At 35.4% G+C, this 19,684-nt stretch overlaps 1 protein-coding gene and 2 long non-coding RNA genes across 6 annotated transcripts; all 3 read left to right on the plus strand.

Moving 5' to 3' along the window:
* The first annotated feature begins 1,215 nt into the window (after positions 1 to 1,215).
* On the plus strand, positions 1,216 to 19,024 carry LOC125656134 (uncharacterized). 4 transcript variants are annotated; one of them, XM_048886727.2, is made up of 7 exons: positions 1,226 to 1,282; positions 2,409 to 2,520; positions 14,200 to 14,435; positions 17,481 to 17,625; positions 17,778 to 17,921; positions 18,316 to 18,487; positions 18,863 to 19,024. In XM_048886727.2, the coding sequence occupies exons 2-7, from the start codon at positions 2,442 to 2,444 to the stop codon at positions 18,879 to 18,881; spliced, it is 795 nt and encodes a 264-aa protein (XP_048742684.2). In that variant the 5' UTR covers positions 1,226 to 1,282; positions 2,409 to 2,441; the 3' UTR covers positions 18,882 to 19,024. The 4 variants fall into 4 exon arrangements, with proteins under 4 accessions (XP_048742683.2, XP_048742684.2, XP_048742685.2 ...); XM_048886728.2 differs by having other exon boundaries at positions 18,316 to 18,432; XM_048886726.2 differs by having other exon boundaries at positions 1,216 to 1,282; positions 18,316 to 19,024.
* Positions 4,644 to 6,010, plus strand: LOC130048216 (uncharacterized). The gene is made up of 2 exons (XR_008797073.1): positions 4,644 to 5,474; positions 5,807 to 6,010. It is a non-coding gene; the product is annotated as an uncharacterized LOC130048216 (long non-coding RNA).
* Positions 6,166 to 13,522, plus strand: LOC125656138 (uncharacterized). The gene is made up of 2 exons (XR_008797074.1): positions 6,166 to 6,303; positions 12,747 to 13,522. It is a non-coding gene; the product is annotated as an uncharacterized LOC125656138 (long non-coding RNA).
* Positions 19,025 to 19,684: the final 660 nt, after the last annotated feature.

A 19,684-nucleotide genomic window follows, 5' to 3' on the forward strand; every position in this document is an offset into this window, starting at 1 on the left:
CGTTTCCAGGTGTGCACTTAACTGGATTTGTCTGTATTCAGGTGTACTGATGTGCTGCTTATGTACACGTACACGGGCACGGAGAGTGTTGCCAGTTTCACCAATGTAATATTCCTTGCATCCAGGACATGTGATGGCGTATATGACATCCTTTGTATCGCATGACATGTTAGCATTAACTTTAAATTTCCCGTACTTTTTCCAGATCATTGTTGTACATTATCCATGACGTCACAATATAGACATTTAACGTTCCGCTTACTTTGACGTCATAATCACTGTTACTATGATACTGCTATGTATACATTTTTGTAAAGCTTCTGAAGATGTAATGAAAGCGCTAAAGCTTTACGGAGGATTTCTGTGTTTTCTTTTCATATTTTTTAAATATTAGTATCCGATTACTGAGACTCTATTTCAATTTTGGATATATATATATATATAGGTTGTAAATAAAGAATTCGGTATTTGATACAGTAAATACATCCAATAATAAAAGTCAAGAAACACAAAACTGGAATAACATATGTTATTCGAGTTTTGTGTTTCTTGACTTTTATATATATATACATGTTGTCAAAATTATGAACGCCATGCACCATGACGAAGTTGCAATAATCAGATTCGTTTAAGGGCTACATGCATCACTAATGACAAACCCTGGAGCGACGATCCAATATAAACTACGCCACGTCAGGACCGCCAAATTCATCTGCGTTAACGGTTCATGACCGCCACAGTTACCGCCAAACAGGTGGAAGGTGAAATTACAGAATGTTTACCCAAAAATTCAAAATAGACTTAAGGAAGCGAGTTTATGTTCTCGACGTCAGTGGGACACATGTTAACTCAATGTCATCGAACAGCACGGCTACCCTGGGTCAATGCAGGTTTTTTTTTTTTTTTTACAATCGTATTCAATGGCAAATGACGAATACCAATTTCTCATTCGCTGTAGCGATGGTAGGATGAGAATTTATCAACGTTGAGATGACCAAAAAGACAAATTTAAAATGAATTAATAATTGAAAGCATTCAACCAGCCATACCCATAAACGTTAAAAGTCAGCAACGTTAACGGCGCAATGTTATGGTGTGTCCAGGGATCCGTGTTTGCCTAACTCTTAATTATGTATTCCTTATAGGAGTTATGAGGTTGATCCCTGTTCGTTATCTTTAGATTTTCATTGCATTGATGTATATTCAAAATATTTTGGTTGGCAAGTATTGACAGCCATACGTTTGATGTTACTCTAACCGTGGTAGGTGTTGCCAACGGAAGGTAAGATACTTATGGTTTTATGTTTTGAATTCCAGCATCAATATTACCAAATATCATGTTAACTCTGTATAAATAAAGTGTATATTGTTTCACAAAAGCTAACGACAAACACCTCATTGTAGTATTGATTATTATTGGGTCACAGTTCAACACACTATGGTCATACGTCAGCAAAGATAAGATGCAGGTTCTTATGTTACGCAGAATTTCTAAAGCTATATTACAAATCTTCAATTCAAAGCATGTAGAAAAAAATGTAATAAATGCGATGTTCGAAAATCAGATAATCAAGTTCTGGACAAATGAGACTTTGTTTTGAATTGCATTTCAAAAGTGATTGCTCCGAAGTTTAACATTTGACATAAGACACAGGGCATGACCTCCATATATCATAATTATACACTGATTAAATGTGTTGAAATGGAACAAAACATAAGGAAAGTTCGAAAAACATTATAAATAATGTTCAAACCAAGGTTCAATTTAATAATAACAGTCAAAAGATCCAACTCTGCATATACAAATCCGAATAAGGTGTTTAAGAGTCTTCATAGATTTCACTCCTCGTCTTACGAAATAAACTATTTACCTGAGGAGGTAAAATGACAATCAATTTTGATTTCATTTTTGTTTGTTATATCTTCATCGGTTGACTGATATGTTGAAATGTCAATAGATATCCGCAATATGTCACAACATGAGATAGTGATATTGACAATGGATTGCGTCGATTACTGGATGAAGATTGACATTGCAGGTGTTAAAGGTCAATAAGGAGTGTTCCCAGGGCTCCGTGTTTGGCTTACTCTCAATTTTGTATTTTCATTTGTTATCTTCACCTGTTTTCATTACCTGGCAGTACACAACTCGTAGATATTTGATTTGCATTAAAGATATAATTGTTGCTGTAAGTACGTGTAGGGTTTGTTCGGTGATGATAATGTTATACCTATAATATTGAATGATAAGGCCGCAAAATGACCTGTACAGTTTTAATATTGTAATATATTCCACATGATTTCATGCAGTTACGTTGCACAATTACATGTAACAAATTTGAATTGTAATTTGTGTTGTTGGTATTTCAGCTGTATACATTTTGTAAAAGTTCATGGTCATTTCTTAGTTACAGATCTGAATCTGTCAAGAGCGATACCTGATGGAAATTACAGGATGGATAGCATGTTCATTTTTTGCACTTTTAAATTTCGCGGAAGTATTTGGGAATACCGAAACATGTAAGTATTAGTGGTTCGTTATCGCACTTTATCATTGTTATGAATAGAACACACGCTTTTGCTGTGACACAGATGGATACTAAATTGTTATATGATACGACTAGGTTGATAGGCGATATAAAGCTTCATCATCCGTGTTTGCCCAACTCTCTATTTTGCATTCCTTATAGGAGTTATGAGATTGATCACTGTTGTTTTCACCTTTTTCATGAATAAGAGAAAAAGTTGCTATCTATTGAAGAACAACTTTGACAATACAAAGGAAATCGTATGATGAAAAGTAACTTACGACCTAACTCAGGCTGAGTAATTAATGCACGTCAGACATTATATGATTAGTTGTTCCTAGCTTGCCTTTCATAAAACAACGTAAAAGTGAACGTATATGTCTAAGATAGTCCAACATTATTCACTTATTAACCAGGTAATGCTCATGTACAAGCCCCAATGGTCTCTTACGATGAATCACTTTGTACATACATGTCTTCATTTACAAAATGTTTTAAATAGTACTTTAGGATGTTATCTACTTTTATATAATTTTACTTATTCTCTGTTGGAAGAGCTAATTATCTTACATACATGTCTAATGAAATAGATAAAATCGTGAGTTCATCAGTTAAATCTTATTGCCATTCAGCTATACGTCTAAATATTTAGAGTATATATGAATACATTTGTCTATCGTACATGTATATAGATATACGTTCAATGGTAAGTCTTCACTCATATCATTAAGTTAACCATTTGGTAAAAATATGCACATCACAAAAATAGCATTAGTGTAAAAGACAATGTTTTTGATAATGAAATAATTCATCGCACTATACAGGGATATAACATATTTTATAAGAAAGTGTCCTTCGTCCTAGTTTGGCATCGTATATTCATTCAATGTGATATATAAGTGTTCAACACATTTTGTAATTAAGGGCATGCGCATCATTTCTCAATGATATAATTTTTTTTCGCGACATTTCACTACAATTCAATTGCATTCTATGTGGTTTCCACAAAACATATTGTGGTACATTACCACGTCTCGATTGGAGTGAGCATATTTCGATAGTTCCTGGTTGTATATCAGCTCTGATGTATTACAGCAAATTGTATAAATAGTCATTACTGTAGCAAAGAAGGGGAGAATTTTTTTTGGAATAATGCCCTTTGCATTAATAGATAGGTGATCTAACCACTGGACTACCCAGGCCGGGTAATATTACTAGAATATGAAATATAAACCTAATTCGGAAGTCATACAATACCTCTTCGTATCGAGGAGATGAAAAAAATAATTTTAGAGAAAACGTCAGAAAGGTAGGTATATATTTAAAATAGAACCTTCTAGAATTCTGTGTGGGAATATACACAGTTCACGTGTCAAATGTTAATTTTTCTGTCTAAACTCCAGTATTTTTATCTAGAAACTAAAATTACGACTACTCAGGAGTAGAGGTAAAATCAAGGACTCAGTTTTGTCCTGCGTTAAATAACCCCCGTTACAGAAACGCGAAGTCTTTAGTGCTAATGTTAAGGCTGGGTGTAAGAAGTCTCTAGTGCTAATGTAAAGGCTGGGTGTAAGAAGTATCTAGTGCTAATGTTAAGGCTAGGTGTAAGAAGTTTCTAGTGCTAATGTTAAGGCTGGGTGTAAGCTCTTTATGTGTCTTTAGTGCTAATGTTAAGGCTGGGTGTAAGAAGTCTCTAGTGCTAATGTAAAGGCTGGGTGTAAGAAGTCTTTAGTGCTAATGTTAAGGCTGGGTGTAAGAAGTCTCTAGTGCTAATGTTAAGGCTTGGTGTAAGCCCTTTATGTGTCTTTAGTGCTAATGTTAAGGCTGGGTGTAAGCCCTTTATGTGTCTTTAGTGCTAATGTTAAGGCTGTGTGTAAGAAGTCTTTAATGCTAATGTTAAGGCTGGGTGTAAAAAGTCTTTAATGCTAATGTTAAGGCTGTGTGTAAGAAGTCTTTAGTGCTAATGTTAAGGCTGTGTGTAAGAAGTCTTTAATGCTAATGTTAAGGCTGTGTGTAAGAAGTCTTTAATGCTAATGTTAAGGCTGTGTGTAAGAAGTCTTTAGTGCTAATGTTAAGACTGGGTGTAAGCCCTTTATGTGTCTTTAGTGCTAATGTTAAGGCTGGGTGTAAGAAGTCTTTAGTGCTAATGTTAAGGCTGGGTGTTAGCCCTTTATATGTTTTTAGTGCTAATGTTAAAGGGAACGTAGGGTCAAAAATAAAATTTTGATATGTGAAAACTGGTACCATGCAGACAACAAAATCTAGCATAGAAAAAATAATTGCTGCTGATAACAAGATTTAATCTGTCATTTACACTGAAAACTGAGCTGAATGGGAGAATCTGTTATCATGGCGGCTGATGACGTGTATGCGGCAATTCATTACAACTGCTGTGCCTATAGCACTAAATGGGTTACAGAGTATCTATAATCTAAATATCGGGAGTTAAAGCGAAATTTTGCACTGTGGTCAAAGAAAAAGGAATACATGTATCTACCTTTTAGCATCCCTGATCTCCCCCCAAAACTATGAACATTGTGCAATAATTGGATACATAACCTTGGAAGTGAATCTTTTGTTTTTGAACGGCATTTTGAGAAAGAGTCTTTTGAAGAGGATATCAGGGTAAGTACCAGTTATATTTGCTTTTTACTCAGTAAATACTAATAATTCTTAATGTGTATAACCAGAGTTTATACATGTAATACTTTCAAAAATCATCACAGCACTAGCACATTTTGTATTATACTATTGTTTTTAAAGAAATTGAAAATGTACAAGTAAACAAATGAAGTATAGTACATATGAAGTATAGTATATATGAAGTAAGTATATATAATTAATTAGTCATTATTTTTCAGCTAATCCATTTTCTTTTGGAAACCAATGAAAACTCATATGCAGAACCTATTGACCAACCTGGACTATCAGCATCTAAGGAAACAGGTAATTTGATGCACTTCTCTATTAAATGATTAACAAAGTTTTACAACCAAGGTCATTTGAATTCCCCCTTTGCAGTTAATCTTTCAATTCTTGACATTTATGTGGTAATTACTGCAGGGGTGTAGTGATAATCAACTGATTTGTGCTGTATACAGGTTCACATTGTTAGATTCTCTTGTAAACAGATGTACTAATAAATCAGAAAGAGAGAAAACTACTATGAAAAATAAGCTCTTTGTTGTGTGAAATACATGTACATGTACATGTACTTTCATGAAAATTCATTACTAAAGTTATAAAGTAATGGTTTGATTTCATTTTTATATTTTCAGCTCAATGAAGACATGAATAGTGACAAAAATATCCCACTCTCAATCCATATTGAAGAATAAATCAACTTTGTGCAACATATACAGATAGAATTGCCCAGTCATTGTCCATCATATGTGCTAAGGAATGTTCAAGTGAAGAATGAAGAAGTGAAGATAATGAACAATCCTGTATAAAGAATACAAAATTAAAAGTTTAAGAATTAAGAGTGTCGTTTTCATCAATTTATCCCAATGCACTAGTGTTTTCATTTGAAGCTGCTAATAATTCCTCTTCATTATAATCAGGCTCATATTGATATCCTTTGCAGTCAGACATGATCAGATGCTTTCACTGAGAGGCAATTGCCCGGTATACGTCATAAACAGATGGGATTATGGGAAATATCTTAAAGAGCGATAACTTTATCTTGCAAAATGGCAGCCTCCAGCAGATGATGTGTAGCTATATTTAATAGCCGATTTCTACACAACAGATTACAATCAAATGGAAATAACCAGTGGACTTAATTACTAAATATTTAGTATTTGAAATGTGAAATCATTTTTTTATACCCTACGTTCCCTTTAAGGCTGGGTGTAAGCCCTTTATGTGTCTTTAGTGCTAATGTTAAGGCTTGGTGTAAGCCCTTTATATGTCTTTAGTGCTAATGTTAAGGCTGGGTGTAAGAAGTCTTTAGTGCTAATGTTAAGGCTGGGTGTTAGCTCTTTATAAGTCTTTAGTGCTAATGTTAAGGCTGGGTGTTAGCCCTTTATGTGTTTTTAGTGCTAATGTTAAGGCTGGGTGTAAGCCCTTTATGTGTCTTTAGTGCTAATGTTAAGGCTGGGTGTTAGTTCTTTATAAGTCTTTAGTGCTAATGTTAAGGCTGGGTGTGAGAAGTCTTTAATGCTAATGTTAAGGCTGGGTGTAAGCTCTTTATAAGACTTTAGTGCTAATGTTAAGGCTGTGTGTAAGAAGTCTTTAATGCTAATGTTAAGGCTGGGTGTAAGAAGTCTTTAATGCTAATGTTAAGGCTGTGTGTAAGAAGTCTTTATTGCTAATGTTAAGGCTGGGTGTAAGCCCTTTATTTGTCTTTAGCGCTAATGTTAAGGCTGGGTGTAAGAAGTCTTTAGTGCTAATGTTAAGGCTGGGTGTAAGAAGTCTTTAGTGCTCATGTTAAGGCTGGGTGTGAGAAGTCTTTAATGCTAATGTTAAGGCTGGGTGAAAGCTCTTTATAAGTCTTTAGTGCTAATGTTAAGGCTGTGTGTAAGAAGTCTTTAATGCTAATGTTAAGGCTGGGTGTAAGAAGTCTTTAGTGCTAATGTTAAGGCTGTGTGTAAGAAGTCTTTAGTGCTAATGTTAAGGCTGGGTGTTAGCCCTTTATGTGTTTTTAGTGCTAATGTTAAGGCTGGGTGTAAGCCCTTTATATGTCTTTAGTGCTAGTGTTAAGGCTTGGTGTAAGCTCTTTATGTGTCTTTAGTGCTAATGTTAAAGCTGGATGTAAGCCCTTTATAAGTCTTTAGTGCTAATGTTAAGGCTGGGTGTAAGAAGTCATTAGTGCTAATGTTAAGGCTGGGTGTGAGAAGTCTTTAGTGCTAATGTTAAGGCTGGATGTAAGCCCTTTATAAGTCTTTAGTGCTAATGTTAAAGCTGGATGTAAGCCCTTTATAAGTCTTTAGTGCTAATGTTAAGGCTGGGTGTAAGAAGTCATTAGTGCTAATGTTAAGGCTGGGTGTGAGAAGTCTTTAGTGCTAATGTTAAGGCTGGATGTAAGCCCTTTATAAGTCTTTAGTGCTAATGTTAAGGCTGGGTGTAAGAAGTCTTTAGTGCTAATGTTAAGGCTGGGTGTAAGCCCTTTATGTGTTTTTAGTGCTAATGTTAAGGCTGGGTGTAAGAAGTCTTTAGTGGTAATGTTAAAGCTGGGTGTAAGAAGGTTTTAGTGCTAATGTTAAGGCTGTGTGTAAGAAGTCTTTAGTGCTAATGTTAAGGCTGGATGTATGCCCTTTATAAGTCTTTATTGCTAATGTTAAGGCTGGGTGTAAGCCCTTCATGTGTCTTTAGTTCTAATGTTAAGGCTGGGTGTAAGAAGTCTTTAGTGCTAATGTTAAGGCTGGGTGTGAGAAGTCTTTAGTGCTAATGTTAAGGCTGGATGTAAGCCCTTTATAAGTCTTTAGTGCTAATGTTAGGGCTGGGTGTAAGAAGTCTTTAGTGCTAATGTTAAGGCTGGGTGTAAGCCCTTTATTTGTCTTTAGTGCTAATGTTAAGGCTGGGTGTAAGAAGTCTTTAGTGCTAATGTTAAGGCTGGGTGTAAGCTCTTTATAAGTCTTTAGTGCTAATGTCAAGGCTGTATGTCAGAAGTCTTTAATGCTAATGTTAAGGCTGTGTGTAAGAAGTCTTTAATGCTAATGTTAAGGCTGGGTGTAAGAAGTCTTTAGTGCTAATGTTAGGGCTGGGTGTAAGAAGTCTTTAGTGCTAATGTTAAGGCTGGGTGTAAGCCCTTTATTTGTCTTTAGTGCTAATGTTAAGGCTGGGTGTAAGAAGTCTTTAGTGCTAATGTTAAGGCTGGGTGTAAGCTCTTTATAAGTCTTTAGTGCTAATGTTAAGGCTGTATGTAAGAAGTCTTTAATGCTAATGTTAAGGCTGTGTGTAAGAAGTCTTTAATGCTAATGTTAAGGCTGGGTGTAAGAAGTCTTTAGTGCTAATGTTAAGGCTGGGTGTGAGAAGTCTTTAGTGCTAATGTTAAGGCTGGGTGTGAGAAGTCTTTAATGCTAATGTTTAGGCTGGGTGTAAGTTCTTTATAAGTCTTTAGTGCTAATGTTAAGGCTGGGTGTGAGAAGTCTTTAATGCTAATGTTTAGGCTGGGTGTAAGCTCTTTATAAGTCTTTAGTGCTAATGTTAAGGCTGTGTGTAAGAAGTCTTTAATGCTAATGTTAAGGCTGTGTGTAAGAAGTCTTTAGTGCTAATGTTAAGACTGGATGTTAACCCTTTATGTGTTTTTAGTGCTAATGTTAAGGCTGGGTGTAAGCCCTTGATTAGTCTTTAGTGCTAATGTTAAGGCTTGGTGTAAGCCCTTTATGTGTCTTTAGTGCTAATGTTAAGGCTGGGTGTAAGCCCTTGATTAGTCTTTAGTGCTAATGTTAAGGCTGGATGTAAGCCCTTTATGTGTCTTTAGTGCTAATGTTAAGGCTGGGTGTAAGAAGTCTTTAGTGCTAATGTTAAGGCTATGTGTAAGAAGTCTTTTGTGCTAATGTTAAGGCATGATGTAAGCCCTTTATAAGTCTTTAATGCTAATGTTAAGGCTGGGTGTAAGAAGACTTTAGTGCTAATGTTAAGGCTGGGTGTAAGAAGACTTTAGTGCTCATGTTAAGGCTGGGTGTAAGCCCTTTATGTGTCTTTATTGCTAATGTTAAGGCTGGGTGTAAGAAGTCTTTATTGCTAATGTTAAGGATGGGTGTAAGCTCTTTATAAGTCTTTAGTGCTAATGTTAAAGCTGGGTGTAAGAAGGTTTTAGTGTTAATGTTAAGGCTGTGTGTAAGAAGTCTTTAGTGCTAATGTTAAGGCTGGGTGTAAGAAGTCTTTAGTGATAATGTTAAGGTTGGGTGTAAGCCCTTTATGTGTTTTTAGTGCTAATGTTAAGGCTGGGTGTAAGAAGTCTTTAGTGCTAATGTTAAAGCTGGGTGTAAGAAGTCTTTAGTGCTAATCTTAAGGTTGTGTGTAAGAAGTCTTTAGTGCTATTGTTAAGGCTGGATGTAAGCCTTTTATAAGTTTTTAGTGCTAATGTTAAGGCTGGGTGTAAGCCCTTCATGTGTCTTTAGTGCTAATGTTAAGGCTGGGTGTAAGAAGTCTTTAGTGCTAATGTTAAGGCTGGGTGTGAGAAGTCTTTACTGCTAATGTTAAGGCTGGATGTAAGCCCTTTATAAGTCTTTAGTGCTAATGTTAAGGCTGGGTGTAAGAAGTCTTTAGTGCTAATGTTAAGGCTGGGTGTAAGCTCTTTATAAGTCTTTAGTGCTAATGTTAAAGCTGTATGTAAGAAGTCTTTAATGCTAATGTTAAGGCTGTGTGTAAGAAGTCTTTAATGCTAATGTTAAGGCTGGATGTAAGAAGTCTTTAGTGCTAATGTTAAGGCTGGGTGTGAGAAGTCTTTAGTGCTAATGTTAAGGCTGGGTGTGAGAAGTCTTTAATGCTAATGTTTAGGCTGGGTGTAAGCTCTTTATAAGTCTTTAGTGCTAATGTTAAGGCTGTGTGTAAGAAGTCTTTAATGCTAATGTTAAGGCTGTGTGTAAGAAGTCTTTAGTGCTAATGTTAAGACTGGATGTTAACCCTTTATGTGTTTTTAGTGCTAATGTTAAGGCTGGGTGTAAGCCCTTGATTAGTCTTTAGTGCTAATGTTAAGGCTTGGTGTAAGCCCTTTATGTGTCTTTAGTGCTAATGTTAAGGCTGGATGTAAGCCCTTTATAAGTCTTTAGTGCTAATGTTAAGGCTGGGTGTAAGAAGTCTTTAGTGCTAATGTTAAGGCTGGATGTAAGCCCTTTATGTGTCTTTAGTGCTAATGTTAAGGCTGGGTGTAAGAAGTCTTTAGTGCTAATGTTAAGGCTGTGTGTAAGAAGTCTTTACTGCTAATGTTAAGGCTGGGTGTAAGAAGTCTTTAGTGATAATGTTAAGGTTGGGTGTAAGCCCTTTATGTGTTTTTAGTGCTAATGTTAAGGCTGGGTGTAAGAAGTCTTTAGTGCTAATGTTAAAGCTGGGTGTAAGAAGTCTTTAGTGCTAATCTTAAGGCTGTGTGTAAGAAGTCTTTAGTGCTATTGTTAAGGCTGGATGTAAGCCTTTTATAAGTCTTTAGTGCTAATGTTAAAGCTGGGTGTAAGCCCTTCATGTGTCTTTAGTGCTAATGTTAAGGCTGGGTGTAAGAAGTCTTTAGTGCTAATGTTAAGGCTGGGTGTGAGAAGTCTTTAGTGCTAATGTTAAGGCTGGATGTAAGATCTTTATAAGTCTTTAGTGCTAATGTTAAGGCTGGGTGTAAGAAGTCTTTAGTGCTAATGTTAAGGCTGGGTGTAAGCCCTTTATGTGTCTTTAGTGCTAATGTTAAGGCTGGGTGTAAGAAGTCTTTAGTGCTAATGTTAAGGCTGGGTGTAAGCTCTTTATAAGTCTTTAGTGCTAATGTTAAGGCTGTATGTAAGAAGTCTTTAATGCTAATGTTAAGGCTGTGTGTAAGAAGTCTTTAATGCTAATGTTAAGGCTGGGTGTAAGAAGTCTTTAGTGCTAATGTTAAGGCTGGGTGTGAGAAGTCTTTAGTGCTAATGTTAAGGCTGGGTGTGAGAAGTCTTTAATGCTAATGTTTAGGCTGGGTGTAAGCTCTTTATAAGTCTTTAGTGCTAATGTTAAGGCTGTGTGTAAGAAGTCTTTAATGCTAATGTTAAGGCTGTGTGTAAGAAGTCTTTAGTGCTAATGTTAAGACTGGATGTTAACCCTTTATGTGTTTTTAGTGCTAATGTTAAGGCTGGGTGTAAGCCCTTGATGTGTCTTTAGTGCTAATGTTAAGGCTTGGTGTAAGCCCTTTATGTGTCTTTAGTGCTAATGTTAAGGCTGGATGTAAGCCCTTTATAAGTCTTTAGTGCTAATGTTAAGGCTGGGTGTAAGCCCATTATGTGTCTTTAGTGCTAAGGTTAAGGCTGGGTGTAAGAAGTCAATAGTGCTAATGTTAAGGCTGGGTGTGAGAAGTCTTTAGTGCTAATGTTAAGGCTGGATGTAAGCCCTTTATAAGTCTTTAGAGTGCTAATGTTAAGGCTGGGTGTAAGAAGTCTTTAGTGCTAATGTTAAGGCTGGGTGTAAGCCCTTTATGTGTTTTTAGTGCTAATGTTAAGGCTGGGTGTAAGAAGTCTTTAGTGCTAATGTTAAAGCTGGGTGTAAGAAGTCTTTAGTGCTAATCTTAAGGCTGTGTGTAAGAAGTCTTTAGTGCTATTGTTAAGGCTGGATGTAAGCCTTTTATAAGTCTTTAGTGCTAATGTTAAGGCTGGGTGTAAGCCCTTCATGTGTCTTTAGTGCTAAGGTTAAGGCTGGGTGTAAGAAGTTTTTAGTGCTAATGTTAAGGCTGGGTGTGAGAAGTCTTTAGTGCTAATGTTAAGGCTGGATGTAAGCCCTTTATAAGTCTTTAGTGCTAATGTTAAGGCTGGGTGTAAGAAGTCTTTAGTGCTAATGTTAAGACTGGGTGTAAGCCCTTTATGTGTCTTTAGTGCTAATGTTAAGGCTGGGTGTAAGAAGTCTTTAGTGCTAATGTTAAGGCTGGATGTAAGCCCTTTATAAGTCTTTAATGGTAATGTTAAGGCTGGGTGTAAGAAGACTTTAGTGCTAATGTTAAGGCTGGGTGTAAGAAGACTTTAGTGCTAATGTTAAGGCTGGGTGTAAGCCCTTTATGTGTCTTTATTGCTAATGTTAAGGCTGGGTGTAAGAAGTCTTTATTGCTAATGTTAAGGATGGGTGTAAGCTCTTTATAAGTCTTTAGTGCTAATGTTAAAGCTGGGTGTAAGAAGGCTTTAGTGTTAATGTTAAGGCTGTGTGTAAAAAGTCTTTAGTGCTAATGTTAACGCTGGGTGTAAGAAGTCTTTAGTGCTAATGTTAAGGCTGGGTGTAAGCTCTTTATAAGGCTTTAGTGCTAATGTTAAAGCTGGATGTAAGCCCTTTATAAGTCTTTAGTGCTAATGTTAAGGCTGAGTGTAAGCTCTTTAGATAAAACAAACTCCAGTGTAACATTACATCTGACGCACAGTTTACAATAAATTTGAAATTAAACAAAACGTTTTAAAATGTACATAATCTTCTATATCACTACATACACATTTGGATAGGGGTATACTTCGTGATGCAGAGTTTTCTAAAACATATCTTTGAAAGATAGAAAGCAGCGTAATATACATGTATAGCACACGTGACACTTCCTACATGTATGTACGACTTCCTTTACATCAGGCAAGAAGAAATGACAGAGATCGTCTGAAACCAGCTATTACAGTACAATCAAGAGATTCATCAATATCTACATATGTAGTCAGTATGAAGTATATACACACTGCACTGGAAGAAAAGTTATACTGGGTGGATGTTTGTGAAAGGTCATATTGATGGAATTTAACATCTGCGGAATGCCTGATCTTATCACTGTTCTTTAACATTTTCGAAACACACTTAAGTAAGTGTCATTGGGAGGCGTAGGTGAAAACGAGGAGATAACAAACATAATACAAAATGAAAAGTAGGACAAACACGGACTCATCACATCTGAAGACTCCAGAGGTGGGAACAGGTGCCTAGGAGGAGCAAGCATCATTGTTGACCAGTTACAACTAAACAATAACGGCCTAACATGGTAACATGGTTTCATGGTATGAAGCACATCAGACAACATTCGACATATCGACAGGTTCTATTTCTAAAAAGTCTTCATTATAACGATCATGAAATTTGCAAAAGGCTGACTTCAAAGGAGACTGTTGAAACCCCTGTAACATCAACTTATTTGTCAGTAGCTTACTTTGATTTAAAAACTTGACCGGACGCAGAACATGCTCTCGGGCATCTAAGCAGTTGCGGAACATAAACAACACACGCAGGTGACAATGGAATATTCAGGACCTGCATACATATAGGAAGTTAACGATGGAAAAGCTGAAGTCATCCTGTTTTTTAATAAGTTGAGTTGTTGGTTTGTTGTCAATATCTATGTTCAATAAAATGTGTCAAATTAACCCAACACAGTTATTGTGGTTTGGTTAGATTTATTCTTTCTCGATGCTTTTAAATGAATTTAAATCAAGAGCCAGTTGAAAAACAAGTTTAATAATAAAACGTTTGATAAATGATTAGCCTAAAATATTTGGAAACTAACACACAAGACTATTACATGTAAAACTAATGCAAAGTACTTTTTTTTCAAAAAAGTTGTCTGTAATTACATGTACCTTAAAACAGACGATATACATATAAACCATGTGTAGCACAACGTTATAGTGTAAGTGTAAATACATATAAATTCATAGAATGTTACCTCATTTACCTGATCAAGATATAGGACACACAGCGGGTGTGAAATTAAAACAGGATATGCTTACTCCTTCCAGGTACCTGATATCACCTCTGATATTTCTAGTGGACTTGATTGCCATTCTCTCAATTTTGTATTGTTCATAAGATTTATGAAATTGATCACTGTCCGCTGTCTTCACCTTTCCATGTATACATACATAATGTAGCGACATATCTATTGCATATATCTAAGTTAAGAATGATGTTTACAGAGAAAAACGCTTAATGTAGATTTCATACATGGACAATACTTAACACTGAAAAGCTTGTGTTAGTTTTGTACCAGGGAAAATGATTTATCCTCTAGAACTTTCATGCAATTTTTGGAATACTTTTATAGATGAATTTGGAGAGAAATGCTCGGTTTTCTGGAAATACTTGGATGAGAATGATCGGATTTACGTTGACTACAACGGAAAACACGTTGCAAGTTACTGTAATGACTATTCCTTCAAAGGAAAGGGAGATGAAATATTAGATGAATATGAAGTCTGCATTACTCCTGTTAATTTTACTGATCCAGACTGTGCCGTACGATTAGATTATAAAACTTCATATGCCGGAAGCACATTACAGGTAACATAAATGAATTTTTTTTATTTTACCCTCATTTCCTATATATATACCCATGGAAAAATATCACAAAATCAGTTTTTTCTCTTGGCCTAAGTATGATGGTTAATTTCAATCTCTAAGATGGAAAAGAATTTGCACGTTTGATGTTATTTTAATAGCATTACCTGATCTCTAAAAACGCAAAAAACACCATCAGTAAATGTATTTATTGTAATTCGTTTTTCAAAGATGAGATGTGATATTTTGATGAACATTTTCAGTAAATAAATATGCCTCTATGTGTTTATTCAAATGTATGTTATGAATGAAATAAAGGGAAATAAGGTTAATTTATTTTAAACATTAAACACAACAGTTTTTCAGAACATGTATGTGTAACTTCCGTTCACACAAATGAAGTCTTAAGCGTCTGAGAAACGTTGACGTTGATGTTGTGGTGGAGAGCCGCTCCTGATAAAGTGTCTGTGTCAGTATCCAGGGGTCCGTGTTTTCCCAACTCTCTAATTTGTATTACTTATGAGTTTGATCAATGTTCGTTATATTACTTTTAATCTAATTGACGTTGTCCTCTGACGATCTCGGCGACCAATGATGTCCCGTATATACTCATTAGGGTTCAAATCTGGATTTCAAGCAGGCTATGGTAGTGTCGGAACTGACTCTCTACGCAAAAAATCTTGTACAACACGAACATCATGCGTTCTGGTTTTGTCATTCATGACGGTATCAGGACAACCCCCCCAAAACAACTCGCCCCATCATCGGTACAACTCGCCCCCTCTTCGGTACAACTCGCCCCCTCTCTTGAGATAACTCGCTCCTTCATATCATACATATTTACAATTATTATTTTTGGTCTAAATCCAAGGGGTGTATTAGCAAAAATTAATGAATTTCTTATAGATAGTATAAACATCACAGACAATAAGACGTGTTCACATAAACACCGAACTTTGTGTCTTTTTATGCAAGACGAAAGATTTTAGTGAAAATCTAGTGTTTGGGTTCAGTAAAATCATTATCACTTTTATCTACATGTAAAATATATAATTTCAGCGGAAACAAGCTAGCGTTTGGTATAGGGAGAGTATTAGCTTGGTCTACAGCTGACGTAGTATAATTATCAATAATCTGCGTCTGTTGTTAAATCTAATTGTTTGATTTCCCCCAAGCTGTTATAAATTTACTTCAAACGTTATGAGGTACTCATCATCAGAGTTCTTTACATTTTGAAATCACCGCGTAAAAAGAATCACCCCACGTAAAAAGAATCAGTAAAGCAAAGCCGTTATAAAATTTCTAAAATGGGAATTTTATTATGTTTCAACGGGAATTAGTTGAGAAACGCATTAAAAGATAATTACATGTATCAGAATACTCATGCTTCACCTTTACACTTATGTATACTATATCGATTAAAAAAAAAAACACATTCACACCCACACCCCCCAAAACTCCAAAATTTTCTCAGTATTGGAGACATTTAATCAATTACCTAAAGATCAGTAAATATAATTTTCCTTGCCAATTGATTTATGAAAAACATAAATTTTTCTGAAATGCAATAATTAAACCTGTGTATAATTCTCTTAGAATTTACCATTCGTGTTAAAGTATGAAATAAAAAGACGTATCTTTATAGGGTTAAAAGTGTAAATAACACACACAAAATAAAAATAAAATGTGATTACATGTTTATATATAATATTGGGGGCGAGTTGTCTCAAGAGAAGGGGGCGACTTGTCCTAAGAGAGGGCGAGTTGTCCTAAGAGGGGTCGAGTTGTCTTGGGAGCGAGTTGTCCAGCATTCTCCATGACCACTGGCCTTGATCGAAGAGGGTAATTGTCACAATGAGGCACACCACTTGCAGCAAAAATATTTTTTTTAGTAATTTTGTACATTAAGGTTGCTCCTTACTGTGATAGGATCCAGCTTACAATTGTAGGAAACAACCCCACACCATAGCTAATCCACCATTAAATGGAATCGCCTCTAGAATATCTCAGTCAGCATATGCAGTTCTAGGTGGTTGCCGTCACACACGTATTCATTCATCTGTACATGTGATATTTAGCAAACAGCGACTGTCGTCCGATCGATGAACATTTCATCGAGAGGCTAGGTTCCAACATTACTTGACACCATTGTATACGAATTGCTTTCTGCTTGGATGTAAGCACATGTCACTTTATGGGTTTTCTTGCATGATAGCCAAATGACTTCAGTCGATTCCGAACTATTCTCGTTGAAAGCAAAATATTTGGTAAGCATTTTCTCTTCAAAACTGAGCTATGGGTAAAATATTTTCTTCTAATCATCCTTCTGGGTGCATTGTCCTCCTGAACTGAGGTTTTCCGTGGTCCTTCAGATCTTGAACGATATTTGACGTCATTTGATAACTGGTACTTTCTGACAATTGTACAGATAGCTGAATGATGATGACCCACTTGATGTACAGTTTGTCTCAATTGTATACCTACTTTTCTCCTTCCAATAATCAGCCATTGATTTGCATTTGAGACTTGCAGACCACTCATAATTTCGATGTGCAAGAATAGTAAACCAAAGGTATCAACATGTACAGGTTACATTGTATATCAAAACTAAAGTACTTTGTACAAAACTCACAATTCTGCTAGAAGTAAGTACGGGTAGAGTCTGAATAGCGTTACTGAATTAAAAAATGATTGCTCTCTTTTCAAAATTATTATCAATGTGTGACGTTTGTGTTGCAATCCTTTTTTCCATTTGTATATGTGTCCAGCAGGCAAATTTTCAATAGTGTTTGTTAAGATGCTGTTCTTCAGGAAGTATTTCCTAACAGTGTTATTATGTCTGTTGGATTTTTTTTTCTAATCGCATGATTTTCTAATTTATGAATTCATTGCATACTTGCGGATTTTATCGTAGATTCTGTTTTATCGGCAGAAGAAATTTGATACATAATAACTAAATTTTCCATGTAAAAATTTGTTATAAAAAAGGAGCACCTGTTACCCACATGTTGCTACGTGCCTGATACATTCACATTTATTCTTTTACAGAGTGTAACATGTACAGAAAATAACAACAAGAAATACTGTGGCCCCCAGGACGAAACTCTCTTCATATTTTTTAAGCAACGTAACAAAAAGGACACATCAAATGCCAAATTTAAGCTACTTATCACAACCAAAAAAGTATTTGATTGTAAGTTTTTATTGATATTTATTAAATATTATAATGTTATATATAAGCTTTTAAACATTGAACATAACGGTATATATACATCTATGCGACATTTACAATTATAATTGAGTGAACTATTAAACATTTTATATGAGTTATATTTGCTGATATAGATGGCGTCTTCGTTGGCTCTATCGTCGGTGGAGTAATCGGTGGTATTGTTTTGATCTCTATGCTGACTGGACTTGTTTGTTGGTGTGTGTGTAAGAGAAAGCCCACACAAGGACAGGTGTTAAACCCAAGTCAGGGAAATCAAAGTAAGTTTGAACTGTCACTTTATTGGGCAAATCTTCAAAAGGGTTTTGTTTAAGAGATATTTGACCTTTTGATATAAACAACGCGATGTGATTTTCTTGTTCCTCCTTCTCCTTGTTCTTCTCGTTATTCTTCTTCTTCGTCAAATATTGGTAATCTTCATTATTGAATTTTCTAAATACAATGTACATATTGCCCGATACATCTGATAACAATATCAATTGATTTGACATTTCGAATTCTTTCTTTTACCGTTGATGAATGATTGGTACCGTATATGTTTTATATTATCACATTTCTTCGGTTTAGTTAACGCTAGGTGTCTATCAGCAATAGTGACTTTCAAAATATTTTAAAAACCTCTTATATACAATAATTCTTCCTAACTTTCTTTAGCTTCAGTGGTCAACCAACCATTGTATTCACAAGCAGCGTATTCACAACCAGCTTATCCACAAGCAGCGTACTCACAACCAGCTTATCCACAAGCAGCGTATTCAGCACAACCGGCGGGTAACAATGTAACCCTCTATCCGACAGCAAACTACGCAACACAATATTCAACAGGGTATAATACACAACCTCCACCTAGCTATAGTACTGTGACGTGATTTCATTTTCTTGGGGAATCTTTATCTTCATATTTCAGTCCAGCTCCACTTTTAAAGTGATATTTAATGAAATTATAAGTCTCATTCGAAGTTTACCCTTGGTGTTTTGCGTATACACTCGTCACCAGAAATAAATCCATGTATTTCCCACTTTAAGTAGATACCATTGCATTGTGTTGATTTTGTATTTGCTACTATGTATATGAGCAATGTCGAACGATGTATTCATGATTGTAAAATATGTTGTAGACATCTACCTGTATCTATCGCATAGTATCGGGTCTATGTATTATTGCCTTATTTCAGATTAATTATGCACAACTGTTTTATAGATGTCTGCACTGGCTATAACGTCACTGAACGGTAGAACATCAAATCCATAGACCTTGATCCGACCATACATGTATAATGGTTAGAATATGAGCTATATGTTGATGAACAGATCGAACCCTTATACACATAGTGTTTTAACATAAAGCGGCAGTGTACTCCTTTGTTATTGTTCTGTTTTAAGGATACGTTTCCTTAGTCGCACACTTGGTTGTTTTTAGTCTGTATGAACGTAAAGGTGAACCAGTAGCATACAATGAGGGATGTACTAAAATTTAACAAGGGAAAGCATTGTATCTTACTTTCAATTTCCTAAGGTTTATTATGAGGGAGGGACTCTTCAATACGTTATGATGCTGAATTTGTTAGACTTAATTAATTTAAATGTATATAGAGAAAAATAAATAAACGTTATATAAACAACAACAGACGTAATGCAATGTAAATAGCCACAACACCAGATATCTAGAATTTAGAAATGTTTTCCTGTGTCCTATTCCAGATCGAACCTTTTTCTAAATCATATTTTCATGTTTTATTCATCTTTACCTGAAGTTTTATTGTAATATCTAAAAACAGTTTTTAGACTTGCTGGATGGGTTCAATTATTAACACCAATGTGCCATACTTTATAAACATCATACATAACTAAATGGTGCTAAGCATATCTAATTCTATTTATTCCATATATGTTCTCTAACGCTCTTAATTACTTTAATTGTATATTGATTGATGTACTCTTTATATTTAGTATCAATAGGTTATCGTTGGTTCGCGAATGCCTGTCTATAATTTCTGTTTACTTTGCTGTAAACTGGACTAAG

The sequence above is a fragment of the Ostrea edulis genome, chromosome 7 (assembly GCF_947568905.1).
Source record: "Ostrea edulis chromosome 7, xbOstEdul1.1, whole genome shotgun sequence".
Classification (NCBI taxonomy): Eukaryota; Metazoa; Mollusca; class Bivalvia; order Ostreida; family Ostreidae; genus Ostrea; species Ostrea edulis.

Excerpts from the sequence above, each read along its gene's own strand:
- LOC125656134 (XM_048886726.2), top strand. The coding sequence starts at position 2,442 with ATGGAAATTACAGGATGGATAGCATGTTCATTTTTTGCACTTTTAAAT. Across the intron at positions 14,436-17,480 it reads ATGCCGGAAGCACATTACAG|AGTGTAACATGTACAGAAAA; the intron begins GTAACATAAATG and ends ATTCTTTTACAG. Across the intron at positions 17,626-17,777 it reads AACCAAAAAAGTATTTGATT|ATGGCGTCTTCGTTGGCTCT; the intron begins GTAAGTTTTTAT and ends TTGCTGATATAG.